The sequence below is a fragment of the Conger conger genome, chromosome 17 (genome assembly GCF_963514075.1).
Source record: "Conger conger chromosome 17, fConCon1.1, whole genome shotgun sequence".
Taxonomy (NCBI): Eukaryota; Metazoa; Chordata; class Actinopteri; order Anguilliformes; family Congridae; genus Conger; species Conger conger.
Window position 1 is genome coordinate 20039080 of NC_083776.1, and position 18075 is coordinate 20057154.

Genomic DNA, 18075 nt, shown 5'->3' on the forward strand with positions numbered 1-18075 from the left:
AGCGATCCACACTGTTCAGCCTGTAATCTTTATACACACATAGCCCAGAGCCCATTCTGGGTCTGAACCATTCCTGCAACAAGAGTATGTGTGAAATATACATGTAGCTCATACCCTGAAAAACCTACCTGGACTAGTACCACAGTGCCATTTTGTGTGAATTTGAATGTTTTTTTGGTGAAATGATTGCCCAAATAAATAAAATTAAAATGATTATACACTCAGTGAGCACTTTATTAGGTATTTATTAGACTTATTTTTTAGACATCTACTGCTGTAGTCTATCCACTTAGAGTTATGTGTTGTGTGTTCAGAGATGCTCTTCTGCATACCACTGCTGTAATGTTTGGTTGTCTGCATTACTGTCAGTTTTGACCAGTCTGGCCATTCTCCTCTGACATCTCTCATTAACAATGCATTTCTGTCTGCAGAACTGCTGCTCACTGGATGTTTTTTTGTGTTTTTGCATCATTCTTTGTAAACTCTACAGACTATTATGCGTGAAAATCCCAGGAGATCAGCAGTTTCTGAGATGCTCAAACCACCCTGTCTGCCACCAACAATCATTACATGGTCAAGATAAAAATTTTCCCCATTCTGATGGTTGATGTGAACATTAACTGAAGCTCCTGACCCACATCTACTGCTGCCACACAATTGGCTGATTAGATAATCACGTGAATAAGTAGGTGTAATAAAATAAAAATATTCCTAATAAAGTGCAATACGAATATGCACACTTGATTTTCTTTAAAAATGAGCACTTTTGTAAACCTGCTCACTTCTCATATGTTTTTTCAAATTCTAAAGTGCGGTCTTGGGGAAAAGCCATCAAACGACCAAATAACTACAGAAATAAATTCACACAGTATGAAATGGACCAGAAGTCATAATTATGGTTCTGCTCTGACTGAACCCAAGCTTTAGACATGGACAAAGCAGCAGGGAATGGAATGACTCACCTCGTGTCTCAAGACCTCTGCCACAGGGCTCTCCAGGACCCGCCAGACCCTGTCTGACTGAGCCAGGCACCAGCACGCACTGAGACCATCTGTGCGTCTTCCACCTGCAAAGACCAAGACACAGCTTCTGAACGAAACCTCGGCCGGGCATTCAATAGTACTTATGCATTAACTTCTCAGGCTATTTGATTGCGTACTGCCAATATGCAGTCAAGTTCATCGACCAGATTTCAGGAACTGGAGGAGATTTTGTGCAGGCTTACCTGTAGGTTGGACAAACGGGGAGAGCCTCGCATTCTCTTTCTTCGTAAAGGGTGTCTGGACATTCTTGTCCATCATTGGCTGATCTCTGGATGATGATTCTGTATCGTGATTGGGCGGCTGGAGTTGAGTTGGCTCGGGAATAGAAAACAGAAATAAAACTTCTGAATCATAGCAGCACATTATTACTTTACCTTTTCACTTACATTATTAGGACATTATTAGCAGTACTTACATTATTAAAATATTTAATGAGCAGGTAGAAATGGAGGTAAAATAAAGAGTGCACTTTTTATTTATGCTTGCCAAGTAACCTTAACACAAACAAATTTACATATACCAATATTACCAATTACCAATTATTTTTGTTTTCCACTAAATTCATGGCATGCAGCTGGTTAATACACAATAATTGAGAGTGTTCTCATTCAGACAACCCCAAAAGCAAAAATGCATGCATTTCCACAACCTATCAAAGATGGTAGAGATAAAATAAAACCAAGCCAAAGACAAATATGTTCCAATGAGACTCAAATAATAGTATTTTGTCACTAAATGTAAGTGCCACATGTTTTGCTGAATTAATGTTTGATGCCTCAAATAACAGGTTATGCACTTATTCATAATAACATTTGCAAGTAACATCGGTAATAATAATATGTGATCATTGGGAATTAACTGGTAACATAATTTGTTGTTTTGTCGAGTGGGGAAAGAAAGACTTTATTTAAATAACTATTTGGGAGCTTCTTTCAGGCAAGTGAGATGTAGTGCTCACAGCTCTTCCCACGCTTCTACCCATAATTTCCTAATGGCCTCTTCCCTGCTTTCTTCATTGCTGTGTATTATGTTGTCATTGTGTTTAGAATACTGATGTCTTCCAGGTGCTTTGTAACGTTGAAATTTAGATTTCCAATGCGCCAGCCATCTTATGATCCTGTACAAGGCTATGATTTTTTATTATCTCAGATCTGATGCATCATTGTAAAGCATCAGACATTTTTATATACTGTATATATATATATTTATTTTTTTCAATGTTTTAAAACCTACTAAATATATTTTGAGATATTTAGGCAGAGGGGGAAATTGAGATTGAAAACTTTCTGTTTAATCAAAGCTTTTTTTCAAGGGTAAATTATAATGCATTAAAAAAAGCTGAACAGGCTTACCAACAGCAAACATTTATCATTATTTTTGTTTTAAAACCTATTAATTATATTTACACAATAATCTGTTTTCGGTCTACTTATAATCTAATAATCAGCCTTAACCATTCCAGTGGCGAATTCAGGTCCACATTACTAACCTAAACAAACTATTTTTCAGGTACTGTAAAAACAAAGAAGTAACCTCTTTAAATGCATAATTGAAATGCAAGGTAAAACTGTATCAAAAAGCAGAGGAATGAAATTTCAATACAGAGCACAAAGAGATTTAGGCAGAGCTAAAAATGGAGATTGAAAGCTTTATTTTGAATCGAGGATTTTTTTTATCATGGCTAAATTACAATGCATTTAAAAAAAAAGCTGAATGAGCCGCGGTGGCGCAACAGGCTAAGACGCAGCAGACTTGCGGTTGCAGTTTGCTGCAGTTGCACACCGAGGACCGGGGTTCAATTCTCGGTCCTGCCAAAAAGTCAAGTTTGGCCAGCTCACGTGGAGCAGCAATAATTGGCTCGCTGCTCCAGAGGGAGGGACTTGGCAGAGTTAGTAGGTCGCCGCACAAAAGCAAGCACCTCGAGCGCCTCGGAATCACGTTCACGACTTGTGAGACGAGGGACGGGGTGTGGGTGGTGTATCTAATACTAGCTCTAATTGAATCAGACGGGGTCCAATTGGCTACCAAATTGGGAGAAAAAAAAAAAAAAAGCTGAATTCAGGCTTACAAACAGCAAACGTGCAGTGTAGCTGGGAAAAATTCATACACACTGTGGTCACTGTGTAGTGCAGCTTCTCTGGGTCCCCCTATAGTTATAGCCTATAGTTCTTGATGAGTTTCAGAAAACGATCTCACAGTCACAGGAATTGTGAAAAGAGCATAATTGCCGTGGCAACATCAGGAAAACCAGGCAGAAGGAAGCAGTGCTTAAAATACAGCAGTTCAGCAAGATCTTAAATTGGCTTACTCTTCCTAATTTCCAACCAAAGTGTTACGGAAAGAGAATAATGGGGAAAGTCTCAGGACAGCCTGCTGCAGCAGAGGTAAACAGTAGTCACAGAACCCCCCCCCCCGAACTGTAGGGGTGTGTGCTACATCACTGACTATGGCTGCTTCCAGGGGCACCACCAGGGACTTTGGGGCCCATGAAAAGATCTCACATGAGCCCCAGCCCCCCAGAAATCCTATTTTCAAATATTTTAGACCAACGTTCCGCACTCTTGGTTCAAGAGAGCCATGGGGTGTGCTGGCGTTTGTTGTTACTCAGCACTTAATTGATCAATTGAAAGCAGTGATTGACACACTTAAGTCAAATCACCTTGTTTCTTGGGTCTGAATGGGTTGCTGATTTAAAAGTGAATACAAAAGCCAGCACAGGAGTGAGCACCACTGCTTTAGAGGGCTCTTGAAACATAGACATTGTAAGGGGAAAGTTTCCTGCCCTTACGATGCCCGTAGTTGTTTCTCAGAAACAATACCTGGTTGGCAGGCAACAGGACAAAGTGTCCATTCGCTGAAAGGAGTCACAATGCAGTCTTTCTTGCAGGGAAGCAAGCAGGGTCGAACGGAGTCTGGCCGAGACGAATCCGGGCACCTAGGACAAGAAAGGACCTTGATTTTATCTCAGCAATTAAATCTGATTTGTTGTGATTCCAAGCAAGCATCAGACATGTTTTTACCCTTGAGACAAAGTGTAATAAAATAATGATTTTGTCTCCAATTTGCTTTTTTATTTGAAAAGTATGTTCCCTTTCTTTCCAGTCACTTGGTTCATATTTCCTCTGGTGTATACCTATCCATACCCAGCATCAGGGTTAGACTGCGAAAGCAGGGGGCGTGATACAGCTTTGAAATGCACACAGTTACACAGGCACAGCAATGGCCGAGACACATCGTACTGCCCGGTCAACACCTGACACCAATTTATTTTATGTACAATACATATTTTATTGATTTCAGATACTTTTAGTGTACCCCGTGGTGGGGCAGATGTGGAACACCATCCTGGTGGGAACGCCTAACACTGAATAAATTGTGAAATGAAATACCCTCGTCTAGCTTCCACCACAAAGCAAATAAATCCACAATCAAGAACCACCTGTTGAGCTCACTGAAGGCCTCATACTACATTTCTTAAACTATATACAGTATAGACATGAACAGACTGGATCAGGACAATGGTTATCTGCTTGCCACAACCCAGAAGACATTCAACAGCATAGCTTTAGAAAAATGTCAGACCATGCTACTTCATCACTAACATTGTAATAAAATGGTTTCATTTTTTAATAAAAGTTTTATTTATGTGCTTATACATGCAGAAACATACACACACGCACACACACACACAAGTGTGCATGCTCGCACAAAGACATGCACACAAACACATTCTCTCTACACACACCCACGCGTGCACACACATAAAAAAATAAAAACATACATAAATAAATAAAAATACATGTGCTCGTAAGACCAAGACACGTGGAAACAGTTCAATACTCAAACATGACTTTGCAACAACTTTTTGAAGAACTTGGCAAAGATGCAAAGAAAGACTGATGTTTTCTTGCACAGGGAAATAATGTACCACCAGTGAAGTAAAAAGATATTCAAACTCCAACAACACTGTCAGAGCTACTTAAAGTGGCAACAAAAGAGAGAATAATTATGCCTTGAACTTAAAGCAATTTGAGGTTTGGATAATTATAGTACTTGACTGTCAGTTTTATTATGAATTAACAAGTAATGTAATCTATTGTGAATTAGAAAGTGAAGCAAAATCTCCAAAATATCCCATACAATGCTTGCCCAAAACTGATCATGCATATATTGGGATGACATTAGCATTTATGGACCATATCTATATTGGTAATCAGGGGCGACGTGTGGCCGATATATATGGTAGGACATATGAAATGACTGATTGCAGTATAGAGGAGGAAGTAATCCACACAAAAAGGTCCATTTTCATTCTAGCTTAAAAATTCAATACATCAGCTGCCATGTCAGTAATTGGTTAATTTTTTCCCCCTCTAAAATCAGTATCGGTATCCTTCTCAGAAATTCCGTATCGGTCAGGCTCTAATAATTAATAGTGGAATTCTCAGCCTAAATTAATTTCCCATGACAGTTCAGCCTTATCACTTCATGAAGGTGTTATTTAAGGGCAAAAACCATAAAAAGCAATCAAAAGGCAGGGACTTTTTCAGAGGAGAGCTCCAGAACTACAGCCAGCCGGATATGGTCTCCACTGAAGAAGGAGACGGAAAGGACCAACAAGGGCAGAGGCCGGGCCGGTATATATCTATGGCGCCCCCGGCTGTTTTGTGCGGGGTATAGCAGAGTTCCAGGATGAGCAGTGCGGCTACAGCAGCGGCCCTGGGGATGACCCGTCTGTGCAGCAGAAGGCTGGAGGTCAGTGGGGGCTGTGACATGAGCAGTGCGCCACAACTACGCACTTCCAGAACCTCTGCCCCGAGGTCAGGAGAAAACCATACGTGCTAATGCTACCAAAGGCGTGGGGGTGGGGGGAATCTACCAGTCAGAATGCTGATGTGATAAAGTCAGCCACGTAGGAGTCGGACCGGTGAGAGAACACAGGGGTTGGGTTTAAAAGCTGGAGGGCATGGGGCCCCTGAAGGATTAAGTCAGATGGAAGGTGCTGTGGGTGTATGCTAATGCCGGATGAAGGCACTTCAGCTGCCAGAGATATTACTGAATAATGACACCTGGGAATTTGGAGCACTCGTGTAAAATAGAGTACAAACTGTACACACAAGAAAAACAGCGGAAACCGGATTAGAAATGCTTGCATATCCACTACAGGAACATCTGCAACATAACAGCTACATGAGAGGAAAACATTGGACCACTCAAGATTTAAACAGATTTTCTTCTGCGAGACAGCTACATGATATTATTGATTTGTTTTTCAAAGAGCCTCCAGTCTTTAGACAGTGCAAATTGCCCCAAGTTTAGGCAAGATTTCCTGGATGGGAACACTGTGTGTCTAAAAATGGGTAATTCAGTTTCTTTAGGTTTTAAAATATTATTTCAGTTTTCGACTATGCTTTCAATAAGTCCAAAGAGGAAGAAGGATATTTTAGAGACAGAAGTTTCTTGTGGCTTTCCAGCTTCACAGTGGTTGCTGTAGGGGCATCAATTACAAGAAAATAGACTTTCAGTAATTCCAAAGCTTCCGCAAAAAACATCACGTCTCCAGTGGTGATCCAGTACGTGTTTGTATCACCTGACTCTTACTTAAAATGCAGATTTAATTGGGTTGGAACTATTTTCCATGATACACACAGCCAAAGACTGTTGTGCCGAAATAAGTGGCATGGCTTTCAGTATCAACAGCACTACACTACACATAAAAGTGGTGCCTCAAAGCAGCAACAAATTGACAGGTCTGAAAAAGGGTGCCTGCTTTTGCAGTAGCAACTTGTGGGGGAAACAAATGTCAAGAACACCAGCTACTTCAAGACAACCTCGATCTATTGAAAATGTTGCTAACTGTCCTTATTCAGGATGTCAGAGTGCTATTTCAATTCAATTCAATTTGATTCGATATATTTTTGAATTGCGCTTTTCAACGAAGACTGTCACAAGGGCGATTTACATTACATTACATTACATTGTAACACCGAAGAGAATTAAACATATTAGCCCTAAGCGCCCAATAGCAGAGGAGATAAGGGAGTCCTTATTACGTGAGGGGATAATTTCACCTTTTGTGTCTCCTCATCCTTAAATTCAGAGCTGAAAAAGTTGCATTTGACCATGTACAGTAGCTGGTAAATCTCTTCGGTTTTTTAGCCAGACATAATTTTAGCTTCAATTTCAATTTGTACAGTAGCCTAAGTGGCTTTTCCCATTACTAAGTGGCTAGTTATAAGCTGTTGGTAGGGATGTGTTCAAAAAGCACCATGCTGGAGTGCACGTGCAGGTTCACAAGCGTGACCTGGCCCCCCAACTCCTGCAGCTGTGTGTAGGAAAGGCCTGAGGCTGTAGCTCTGTGTAGTCACGCTGGGGCTTTAGACTCATCAACTGGCTGCTCGCTTATATGCAAGAGCCCATTAAATGTACCTCCTAAAATAATAAACAACACTCTGTTTTACAAGCCAGCTAAAGCGTGAAACTGCTTCATTGTTCGCTGTACCGTATATCAACTATAAACAAAACACAAAACCGTTGCCAGACTAACTGGAGTTATCACTTTGATTTGCAGTTTCCTGACTCACTACAATATATACAATCATACAACAATGCACTCGGAAATCATTTTGATAAAAAGCTTCAGCGTACCCACAAACTAACACGTGTCAAAAAGTGAAACAACCCATGGTCCAATGATGGTTTGGAGTGGGTGATGATTTGCTGAGGAGAACTTCAGAAGATCAAAGTGAGATGTCTTCACTAATAAGTATTCTGAAGAATCCAGCTTTCTTAATCCACTAACATCACAAGACAGTAAATCAGAGCCCAGCGGTATTTTAGCAAGAGTAGTAGTCGTGGCAACAATTATGCAGACTAAAGGAATATATGAATCCCTTGAGTGCTGACTGGCCGTGAGAGAAGGGTGTAAGGTCTCACAAAAAGTATTCCTTTCAAATTCCTCAATATTCTTTTCAAAAACCTACAGTAAGTATTCCATCTTACATGTGTTGAGAAATGCACACATATACGGATGTGTTTTATAACGTGTGTGCAACAGATTACTTTTCCTGCCCATAAATCACCACATTTTCCAAATGCATTTTAAGGTAGGATATCAATGATACAGGAAAAAGACCTATATGTGTATTATCTGTGCATTTCAGATTATGGAATGAATACACCCCTAGGAGGATGACAAAGAAGAAAACTGAGCGTAATCTTAACATTTGTAGTGGTCTATTTTTGCTTAAAGCTAATCTCACACAAGAGATTTGATAAATTGTGATTCAGTGAGCCCCATTTTGCAACACAGGCTTCATGATTCCTGATCCCTCTCTGTAGGGTCACATAAAACTGAACATTATCTGTCTCTTCAGATAAAACATGTCCCTGAGAAGTAAATCCACTCTATCAGACATACAGTCGTGACAGGTTACCCGTTAGGAAATAAATTGAACAGCAACAGCAAAAAGCACATAAAAATAAAAATAAAGATTTTAAATAAAAAACGCATTAAGCCTGATAGGAGTTTGATATCGGAGTATATCTGCAACTACTGCAGATATCATAGAAACAAGACGAGACGAGCCTGGTTTAGCTGGACCCTGATGTAGCTAAGGGGGAGTACGTGTGGCAGATACGAGATTACCCATGCCTGTCAGTGCATACGTGAAACTTGACGCTCTCACTTTTTTGGTTGCAGACGTACAGTACTTCCATCATTGAATCATTTCCTCAATAGGCTACTTGTATCATAATAGAATTGGAAGAATATTTAAGGGCTATTTAGAGGTGATTTTGTCAGGGGCTTAATTATTAATGAATGAGTACTGCTAGGTGCTGGAAGAACGGAGGTTGTAAAATCATCAGTCTTTCCTCAGATGACCATGATGTGTCTGTGTCCATGATGACTACAATAATTACCAATTCGGTATCGCCCGTTGTTCAAACATGAATGTGGCATGGTGAGGATCAAGCACTCAAACATGCAGGGGAATTTGTATAGGGGCTGAGACGCAGCCAGACAATGGGCCGCACCAAACATCTCTCCAAGAGGGTTAGTATTTTAAGAAACGCTAACGTTGTGTCTACAGACAACTCCAGTGCATATTCAAAGGTATCCTTTACCAAATTAAATGATGTTTTAATTTGCAGTTAAAAGAAGTGTGAGTACTTTGTTTGGAATGAAGAATCAGAGAGCAGAAGATGTCTACTGCAAAGTGCTCGCTGTTGAACTGAACACAGAAAAACAGAAGCCCATCTGAAGTAACCATATGCTAGGTTGAAATGAAAAGTCCCCAGGGTTTAATATGTAGTAACAGAGAACTGAAGGTGACCGCTCCAATTTCGCTCAAACTTTGTGTAAATGTTCTTTATATATTCAAAAAGGAACATCCAAAAACTTAGCCTCATTGGATTTGTCATTCTGACAGAAAGTCACTCGCGACTGGAAATTGGGGGTTGTGTCCATTTTGTAGCATCATAAATTTGGCATTAACGCAGGGAAAATGTGTAGGGAGTCTACTTTCAGATTCTGAAATTACTCAGATTTTCATACTATTCTTCAGAAGAAAAGTTATGGTCATTCAAAAAGTCATACCACTTTGGAATGATCCAAAAGTTGTATTGTCTGGATAGGGCTTTACATTAACATTGGTACATAAATAAAGCCTGAATGCAGTTACTGGTTTTCATGGTAACAATATTCTCTCAGGAGAGTACTGTATCGACACCCAGTGCCCACTCAAAATTCTAATGGACCCCACAAGATATACATGCAAATTCTTCTCAAGATACAATACTCATGGCCAAATATAACAAAGAGGAAGAACTGCAAATAGACTGCAACATATGCTGTACGCAGGCGAGTAGGTACCTCTTTGGGACCACCTGTCCAACGTTGGTCTTCACACAGGAGACTTTGCGTGTCTGGACCCCCACCGTGCAGGCAGGCTCCTTGGTCCAGCTGAGGGTGCCGTTTAATGAGGAGATGGTGGGGTCTTCCACGCAGGCGCCCCAGGGCGAGGTCTCCCAGTGGAACGTGATGCAGGGATGGTCATTACAGGATCTCCACTCCTCCAGGCCAGTGGCTGCAGGACACGCTTCACCCCCTAATCCAGAATACATAACGCAGCGCTGAAGAAGCTGCGTATATGAATGTCCAAATCTCTGCATGCTTCTAAATTCACAATTATACAGTATATACCCTTTTATACACACACACACACATATATACAGGAGACACAGACACATACACATGCATACAGACATGTACTCACACACAATACACAGACACAGACACATGCCCACACATACAGTACATACAGACATACACACATGCATACAGACACACACACAGACACGCGCACGCACACACACACACACACACACACACAGGCGCACACAAATATAATGAATATAAAGTATCTATCAGATAGATTTGTTAATTTCTGCAGGATTCATATTTAGCTATTTATACCCTACATTGAATTATGTTGTTGTGTTGTGCAAAGTCTGCTTTGCTTTTTCCCCCATGCACCAGAAAGACTAACTATTCCACTTAATATTTCACAATGTGAAATAAAAAATGATCCCCCACTGACTGTGGGAATATTACTGAGGAATTGCCAGGTTGGTGATGGTTGGTTGGTCTTTGGAGAACGCATGACTGCGAAACATATTTCCATTTCTCTGCAGTGGAAACGCAGTGACAATTACGTGAAAAGTGACTTTGTGTGGGAGCTGGCTGTCTCCAGGCTCTTGTGTATTTTTTCCTCATAATTATACCACTGCTTATGCATTCCAAAAGGGCCCTAGCGATTTATGTCAGACACAGTCCACTACAGAATAATTTAAGGTCAGATCCCATTGGACAGCAGCGGACTGTCAGCCTGGAGATAGCCGGTCTCCATAATCACACAAGTTTCTGAATGCAAACACTACTTTTCTGATTAAATATTGATTTTTAAGGCAGGAATTTTGTTGTTTTTTTCCCCTCCCAACAGCAATGGATTAATTGCCACTTGTTGCCTGAGGGTCTAGTGTCTACTTAGACAGCCTGTGAAAATGGTAAGAATGCTTTAAGCTGAAGTTATGGTACAACCATGACAAATGTGACACATGCACGAGCTGATGATTTCTACACTCCATTCTTTTTAAAGAAAGACGGATGACTGTCTGTCGTCTATATTTCTCCCACTGTACTGCGATGACATCTGCAGGTAAGATGACAGTGCATTTCAACTGGGTTAAAAGGCCCTTCTCACCTGATTAACTAAGGAAAAGATTAGCCAAGATTAACACACATAAGTAACACAACGCAACACAAGCGATTAATTGGATGTGTATAATTAAGAAATGCCACAGCGGAACGCATTTATACATATTTATACAGATCAAATGAGTCCCTTTTGTGGGGCAATTTACAGTTCAGTTTTAAGCAGTGCATTCAATAAAGATTGCACCCAAGAACACTTAACAAACAGTCACCTTCTCCAGGGAGGGCCAGGATGGTGCGGGTTCGACTCTGCCTGCCCTCAGAGGTTTTGGTCGTGCAGGAGTGGGAACAGGGGGACCAGTTGGACCAGGAGCTGGTCACACAGTCTCTGGGACAGGACAGGTGACAGGGCACCTGCTTGGGGGCAGGGACATCCGGACAAAGGTCACTGCTCACCACCTCACCTGCGGGAAGGGACATGATTAACCACACAGTACCCACACACCCAACTCATATACACAAAACAGCACTCACGTTTGGCAAAAATCAACCCATTTTAACCCATTCACTTATTCTATTGTTTAAATCTTAGTTCCTTCATGTTGAATCATTAATAATATCATTATTATAGCAATTCAAAATAACTGAGCATTTCGTCCTTATTTAACTTCCAAACCTAGCTGAACTTCACCCACAACCGAACAGCAGACCACTCCATTATTCGTTCATTATTTCATCTAATATCAATGTAAATTCCTATATAAGTGATCACTTTTAGATTTAGTTCCTTTTCAGTTTTGTTAACAAGCTGTCCTGAGGTGATGCACTTTAATTCAGATGAAGCATTCATCAGTTCCCAATTTTCTATGCATGTCTGCATTGGCACAGAAGATTTAATTTAACCATTACATTGCTTCCAGTAAGATAATTGTGCATGACATTATCTGAATGAACTAGCCACAAAGAAATGCATATACAGCATTCTCAGTCATTTCGCTACAAAAAATAAGAATATAAATCAAGGCACATAGCCTCAACATCACGAAGCAAAAACACAGCTGACCAAGGAACAGCTGAGCAGCCAATTGTTCAATTACTTTTGGTCCCCGAAAATGTTGCGACTATGTGTATAAAAATGGCAATAATTGCTACACAGATAACTGGATATCGATATAAATAACAAAATGCGTGATCTAAGAGACTGACTATGGTGCCAGACGTGGTGGTTCCAGCATTTCAGAAATAGCTGCCCTCCTGGGATTTTCACACACCCCAGGCTCTCTGGAGTTTACAGAAAATGGTGTGATAAACAAAAAAACATCCTGTGAGTGGCAGTTCTGTGAGCAAAAACATAGAGCAAAGACACAAATGTTCAAAGAACTTTTTATAACAACGGCATGCAGAAGGACATCTCTGAATGCACAACACACAGTACTGTGAAGGAGATACAGCAGGAGATATCCGCTCTGTGTTCCACTCCTGTCAGCAAAGAACAGGAAGATGAGGCTACAATGAGCACGTGATCACCAAAAAGTTAATGAAGAATGGAAAAATCATCACATGCTCTGACAAATCTCGATTTCTGCAGTGACATAGACGGTACGTTCAGAATTTGGTGTGAGCAGCATTTATCTACAGATCCATCCTGCCTTGTGCCAATGATACAGGCTGGTGGTGGTGATGGTGTAATGGAGTAGGGCAGTGGTCACCAACCCTGTTCCAAGGATTCAAATTATGCTCAATTGGTATTCAGGGGCCTATTGTATGCCAAAGAAAAAATTCCTACACCAGTGGTAACCAACTCTGTTCCTGGAGATATACCATAGGTTTCCATTACAACCCTAATTTGGCACACCTGACTAATGAATGGCTCGATGCATATCTCTAGCTGTTTTATGAAGTGTGCTTTGTTAGGGTTGGAGTAAAAACCTACAGGATGATAAATCTCCAGAAACAGGGTTGGGTAGCTTTGCTCTAGATGTTGAATGGGGTATGCTTTTTTAGGGGATTGAGAACCAATAGGACAGTAGATCTTCAGGAAGAGGGTTGGGCACCCCTGCTCTAGATGTTGAATGTGGTGTGCATTGTTAGGGTTGGAGTGAAAACCTACAGGATAGTAGATCTTCAGGAACAGCGTTGGTTACCACTTGTGTAGGAACTGTTCTTGGCATACATTAGGCCCTGTAATATCAATTGAGCATCATTTGAATGCATAACTAAGCATTGCTGTTGACCATATGTAACCCTATATGGCTGCAGTCTATCCTTCTTCAAACTGACACTTCCAGCGAGATAATGCAACACTTCACAAAGCACACCTCATTGCATGCTGGTTCCACGGAAATGACAGTGACTTCAGTTTACTCTGGGGGCACAGACCCCAGGTCTGAGTCCAGAAGAGCACCTTTTGGATGAGGTGGAACATGGGCTTCTCGGCATGAATCTGAGGAAAATTCTGGAGGAACTGCGTGATGCTATCGAGTCAGCACGGACCAAAACCCCTAAGGAATGTACCTAGCTGAATCCATGCCGCAAATAATTCAGGTTGTTCTGGAGGCAAAGGCAGGTGCTTACAGATAAATAAGACCCCCCCCATCATGATCTGGTTGAAAATTCACAAAAACTTGTCAAAGTATCTTTGAAAGCTGAAACACCCAACTTTGAGTTTTTCTGCCATACACAGTGATTTATTCTGAGCCAAACTCAAAGCGCAATTTCAAAAGCACACTTCCAAAAAAAAAAGAAACATAAAAAAATAAAAAAGCCCCCCAAAAAACACCCATGTGTTTATGTGTCTTGTGTTTCTGTCAAAAACACACTTAGCACCATCAGTAAAAGCCTTCTCAGGGGGGAAAAAACTTTATTGCTGTCCAGTAGAATTTCTGAGAATTGCTGCTGGTGTCGAGTCCTCAGGGGACTCACAACAGGACCCAAAAGGCAACGCTGCTACTCAGTCCACTCAGGACATGATCCTAGAACCTGCTGGAAACTTCATGAGAAATTACACTTTCATATAGTTCACTGATTACATTGCAACTTGCAAAAGAAAATAATACTGGCAAAAAGATTTTTGGATTGGAAATGTACATGTCAAACTGTGCATGACTTACCCAGGTCATTTTATGTGTAAAACTCATAAGAAGGACAGGACATAAATGTCTAAATCTGATGTGGGGGGTGACGTAACAGAAATGGGTGGTGACAGTATAACATAAAACAATAAATCTATTTAGACATTTACAGTATAATGTACACAACTGGTTAAGCACAAACATATTATTCATCCCTTGTTTGAATGGCAAGCTTGAGGATTCATATAATTCAGATACTAATACCAAGGGCCCAGCCTCAGATATGTATTGTTTAAAAATTGTGATTTATCCATGAACCAATCGTAAAACTATGCATGTATAACCTGGGGACTTCAAAGAACAGTAAGGCTCACCTCTTTTCTGTGTAACATAAAATTATGAAATTAACTAATTAAAGTTAGACAAAGCCCTTTTTTACGACTTTATCACTACAACATCCAGAGAATCCGACCCTTCCTCACCACCTACTCCACTCAGCTCCTTGTCCAAGCAATGGTCCTGTCCCGCCTGGACTATTGCAATTCTCTGCTGGCTGGCCTTCCAGCATCTGCCATCAGACCCCTACAATGATCTGCAGCCCGTCTGGTACTCAATGTTCCCAGACGTTCACATGTCACCCCCCTGCTCAGCGACCTCCACTGGTTGCCTGTTATGGCTCGCATGAAATTTAAAACTTTGGTGCTTGTGTACCAGGCACTTAAGAGATCAGCCCCTGTATATATTCAATCGCTTATCAAGACATATACACCAGCAAGACACCTCTGTTCCACCACTTCGTGCCGTCTGGTGCCTCCCCCTCGCCATACCTGCACTTCTCGCTCATGACTGTTGTCTAATTGCACTTATATAGTTATATATAGATATTGTTGTGTTTTGTACTAGCTATTGTATTGTTGTACTCGGGGCATTCTAGCTGCCAACCGTGGTATGCTAGTTTGTAAGTTGATGTATTCTTCAAGGGTTCCGATTGTATCTGTATGGTCATGCTAGGACTCGGAACTGTACTGTCCTCTAGGGTCCTCTTCACACTTGTTCCTGTGTTTGCTCTGCACTTCATTGTACATCACTCTGGATAAGAGCTTCTGCTAAATGCCTTGTAATTTAATGTAATTTAATGTAATGTAATGAAGAGTATTAAATTGTAGGTCTAGCATTTTGAAGTTAAAGTGTCTCATGTCTTAAAATCTGTGATGTGTATGACTGCCTCCAAAGCTCCCACCTAATCTTAAATATACATTTACACAGCTGCTCATTTCAGTCAACATAATAATGATATTATCAGAGAATCATCTCATGAGAGAGATGCTTTCAAAATGAACATCTGCAACATCTGCTGATAATGTTGTGTCATACAGTACACAATTAACTGCTGGCTTTTACAACAGTTAGTAGCCACTCATAAAGAGGGTAAATGAGTTGTGAAATCAGGCCATATGCATGATACACAAGATCATACTCAACAAAGGAGTCTTCTGCCTCACACAGAGCAACCGATGAAATATTTACAGCAAAGAAACACTTTGAAAATATCAAAAAGGGAATGAAAAACCTATACACCTTCCATTTCTAAAAGGATCCAGCATTGTGCTCGAGTCTGAAATGACAACAGCAAAAATACATTTTTTCAATTATTATTTTTGGGACCTGAAATATTTTATATTTCATGAGTTGTGGAAATAGTATGCTAATGTAACAAATTTCAAAGGCAATAAAGTGATCTCCAGTTAAGCCACTTCCGATATAAAATCATCCAAGTATGCTATTAAATATGTTTGTAATTCATAACCTTCTTATAAACTTACAAACAATTTCATGTGAAAGCCTTTTTATAGGCTATACTGAGCAATTGGAGAATAGCAGCTGCAAACCGTCTTACTAGTTCTGTAAAGTTTTCTGACGTTAACAGTTGTAATGAAAAATGCGGAAACATATGGTCAACACAAATATAAAATATGAGAGAAATTAGTATGTGATGACAGCAAATACTTGACACTTATAATGACTTCTCATGATTGAGTCTCTGGAATACAACAAACACAGTGAAATAGACATCCACAGGAAATATGTTATTGAAAAAAACCTTTCAGTTTGAAAATCTCATCCAGAACATTGTGTTCTTCAGGGAGGACAGTAGTCATTTGTACAGCCAAGGTACTCCCTGACCACCCTGCCATGACAGAGCAAGGAAGGTTTATGCTGTTTTTATTTTTAGACCAAGGAAATGCCAACTCCCTCCTCACAAGACAATTTCTGACTCAAGCAGAAATGCGAAGAATAATTCTGCGGAATGTCACGTAGCTTCATTTTTATAATTAATCAGAACAATGGCGGCAGCTCCAGACCCGTGGATAGAAAGGTCATTCACTGCCATTGATTGCTACCGCAGATAGCGGACACTCACATAGGCCTGAGGGTCGGCTGGGAAACAGATGGCTGTGGAGAGCCTGCAGTTTCCCGTCCTAAAGGGCAGATACATACAGCACAGCACTGCTTGTCATAGCAGTAACGCAAGCACAGTACCCCAAGCCCTAAGAAGCACTTTACAGCACTTTACCTGAGACAGAGTTCTACTGGTTCAAACAAAGTAAAAGTAAGTAAAGGTGGTCTGTCAGGTCTGGACAGGTCCAATTAATAACTAGAAAGAAGTCTTTTAATGTTCCAGGAAGGTGGTGCGCTGAGATAAAGGCCATTCGCATTCACAGATGCAGCAGTGCTCAGATTTGTTTTTCACATACACAGCTTTTCGGCAGGCAGAGTACCTCCTTGAGGGGGTCATGAGGGGACATGTGATTACTCCACATTACATCCATAAAGGCAGGACCAGGCCTTTAATGAAAAATTAGTGCTGAATGGACCATTGAGAAAGTATTCTTCAATGTTGTGGCAATTAAAACAGGAGACCATGGTCTCTACAGATTAGGGAAGTCATACATCCTGCATTAATTAATAATTGATGCGCGCAACATTACCATAAATGGACAGCGACAGTCTGTGGCACGGTGGCCTCACAAGAACTTTCAAATGCAGTCAGGGAGAGTTCCGGCGTGCGTAGACTCTCCTCTGAATTATGCGAGATGTCGTTCTTTGACTTTTTCAGCAGCAGTTCAAAAGTTTAACTTCCAGTGACAGTGAGTCAGAGGAAGACATTTCATGTGCTGTGCAGCTTGTGGGAACAGGCTGCGGCTTCCTTGATTGGCCATCAGGCTCACTTGCCAGTAATGAGACATGGTCCAAATTCCTCTCTCCCCTGGGGTGCCAGCCACAGTTGGTAGCAGCACAGTCCAGACTCGATACCACAGGGCCAATAAATACACTGGAACAGAGCCTTAACGGGATGAGCCATCAAGCAGTTGAACTTCTGCTAAGAAATGTTCAGGGGTACACAGAGAGCACAGGTCCAGTGAACATGCAGTGTTGATTTGAGTGTATTTCAAATGACATGCGAGTGCTTGTGAATGTCCTTCAGAAAGTAGATAATCTTGTAAAACTCTCCATACGCTAGAAACTCAAGTGATTTACCATTTAAATTGCTTCTTTAGTCCGGCCTAGTCTGCTGATCTGATATTGTAACCTCTTCCCCTTTCCAAGATAGATAAATAAATAAAATAATTAGTTTGCCATACAGTGGCTGATTTAACTGATTTTGTAGCCATGTTTTTCCATTTGTAAAGTACTGAGACCTAGTGTTATTGGCACAAGTACAGTAATTGTCTAACATAGTTGT

The 18075-nt window shown here is 40.8% G+C and overlaps 1 protein-coding gene across 1 annotated transcript in view; it reads right to left on the reverse strand.

Moving 5' to 3' along the window:
- Positions 1-18075, reverse strand: part of thsd7ba (thrombospondin, type I, domain containing 7Ba) — a 174360-nt gene that overhangs the window by 53572 nt on the left and 102713 nt on the right. Inside the window, exons 9-13 of the mRNA XM_061226317.1 lie at positions 11532-11723; positions 9919-10153; positions 3863-3978; positions 1226-1358; positions 963-1066 (exon numbers count right to left, since the gene is read on the reverse strand). Coding sequence (XP_061082301.1) covers positions 963-1066; positions 1226-1358; positions 3863-3978; positions 9919-10153; positions 11532-11723 — 780 coding nt within the window. The remainder of the gene's footprint in view (positions 1-962; positions 1067-1225; positions 1359-3862; positions 3979-9918; positions 10154-11531; positions 11724-18075) is intronic.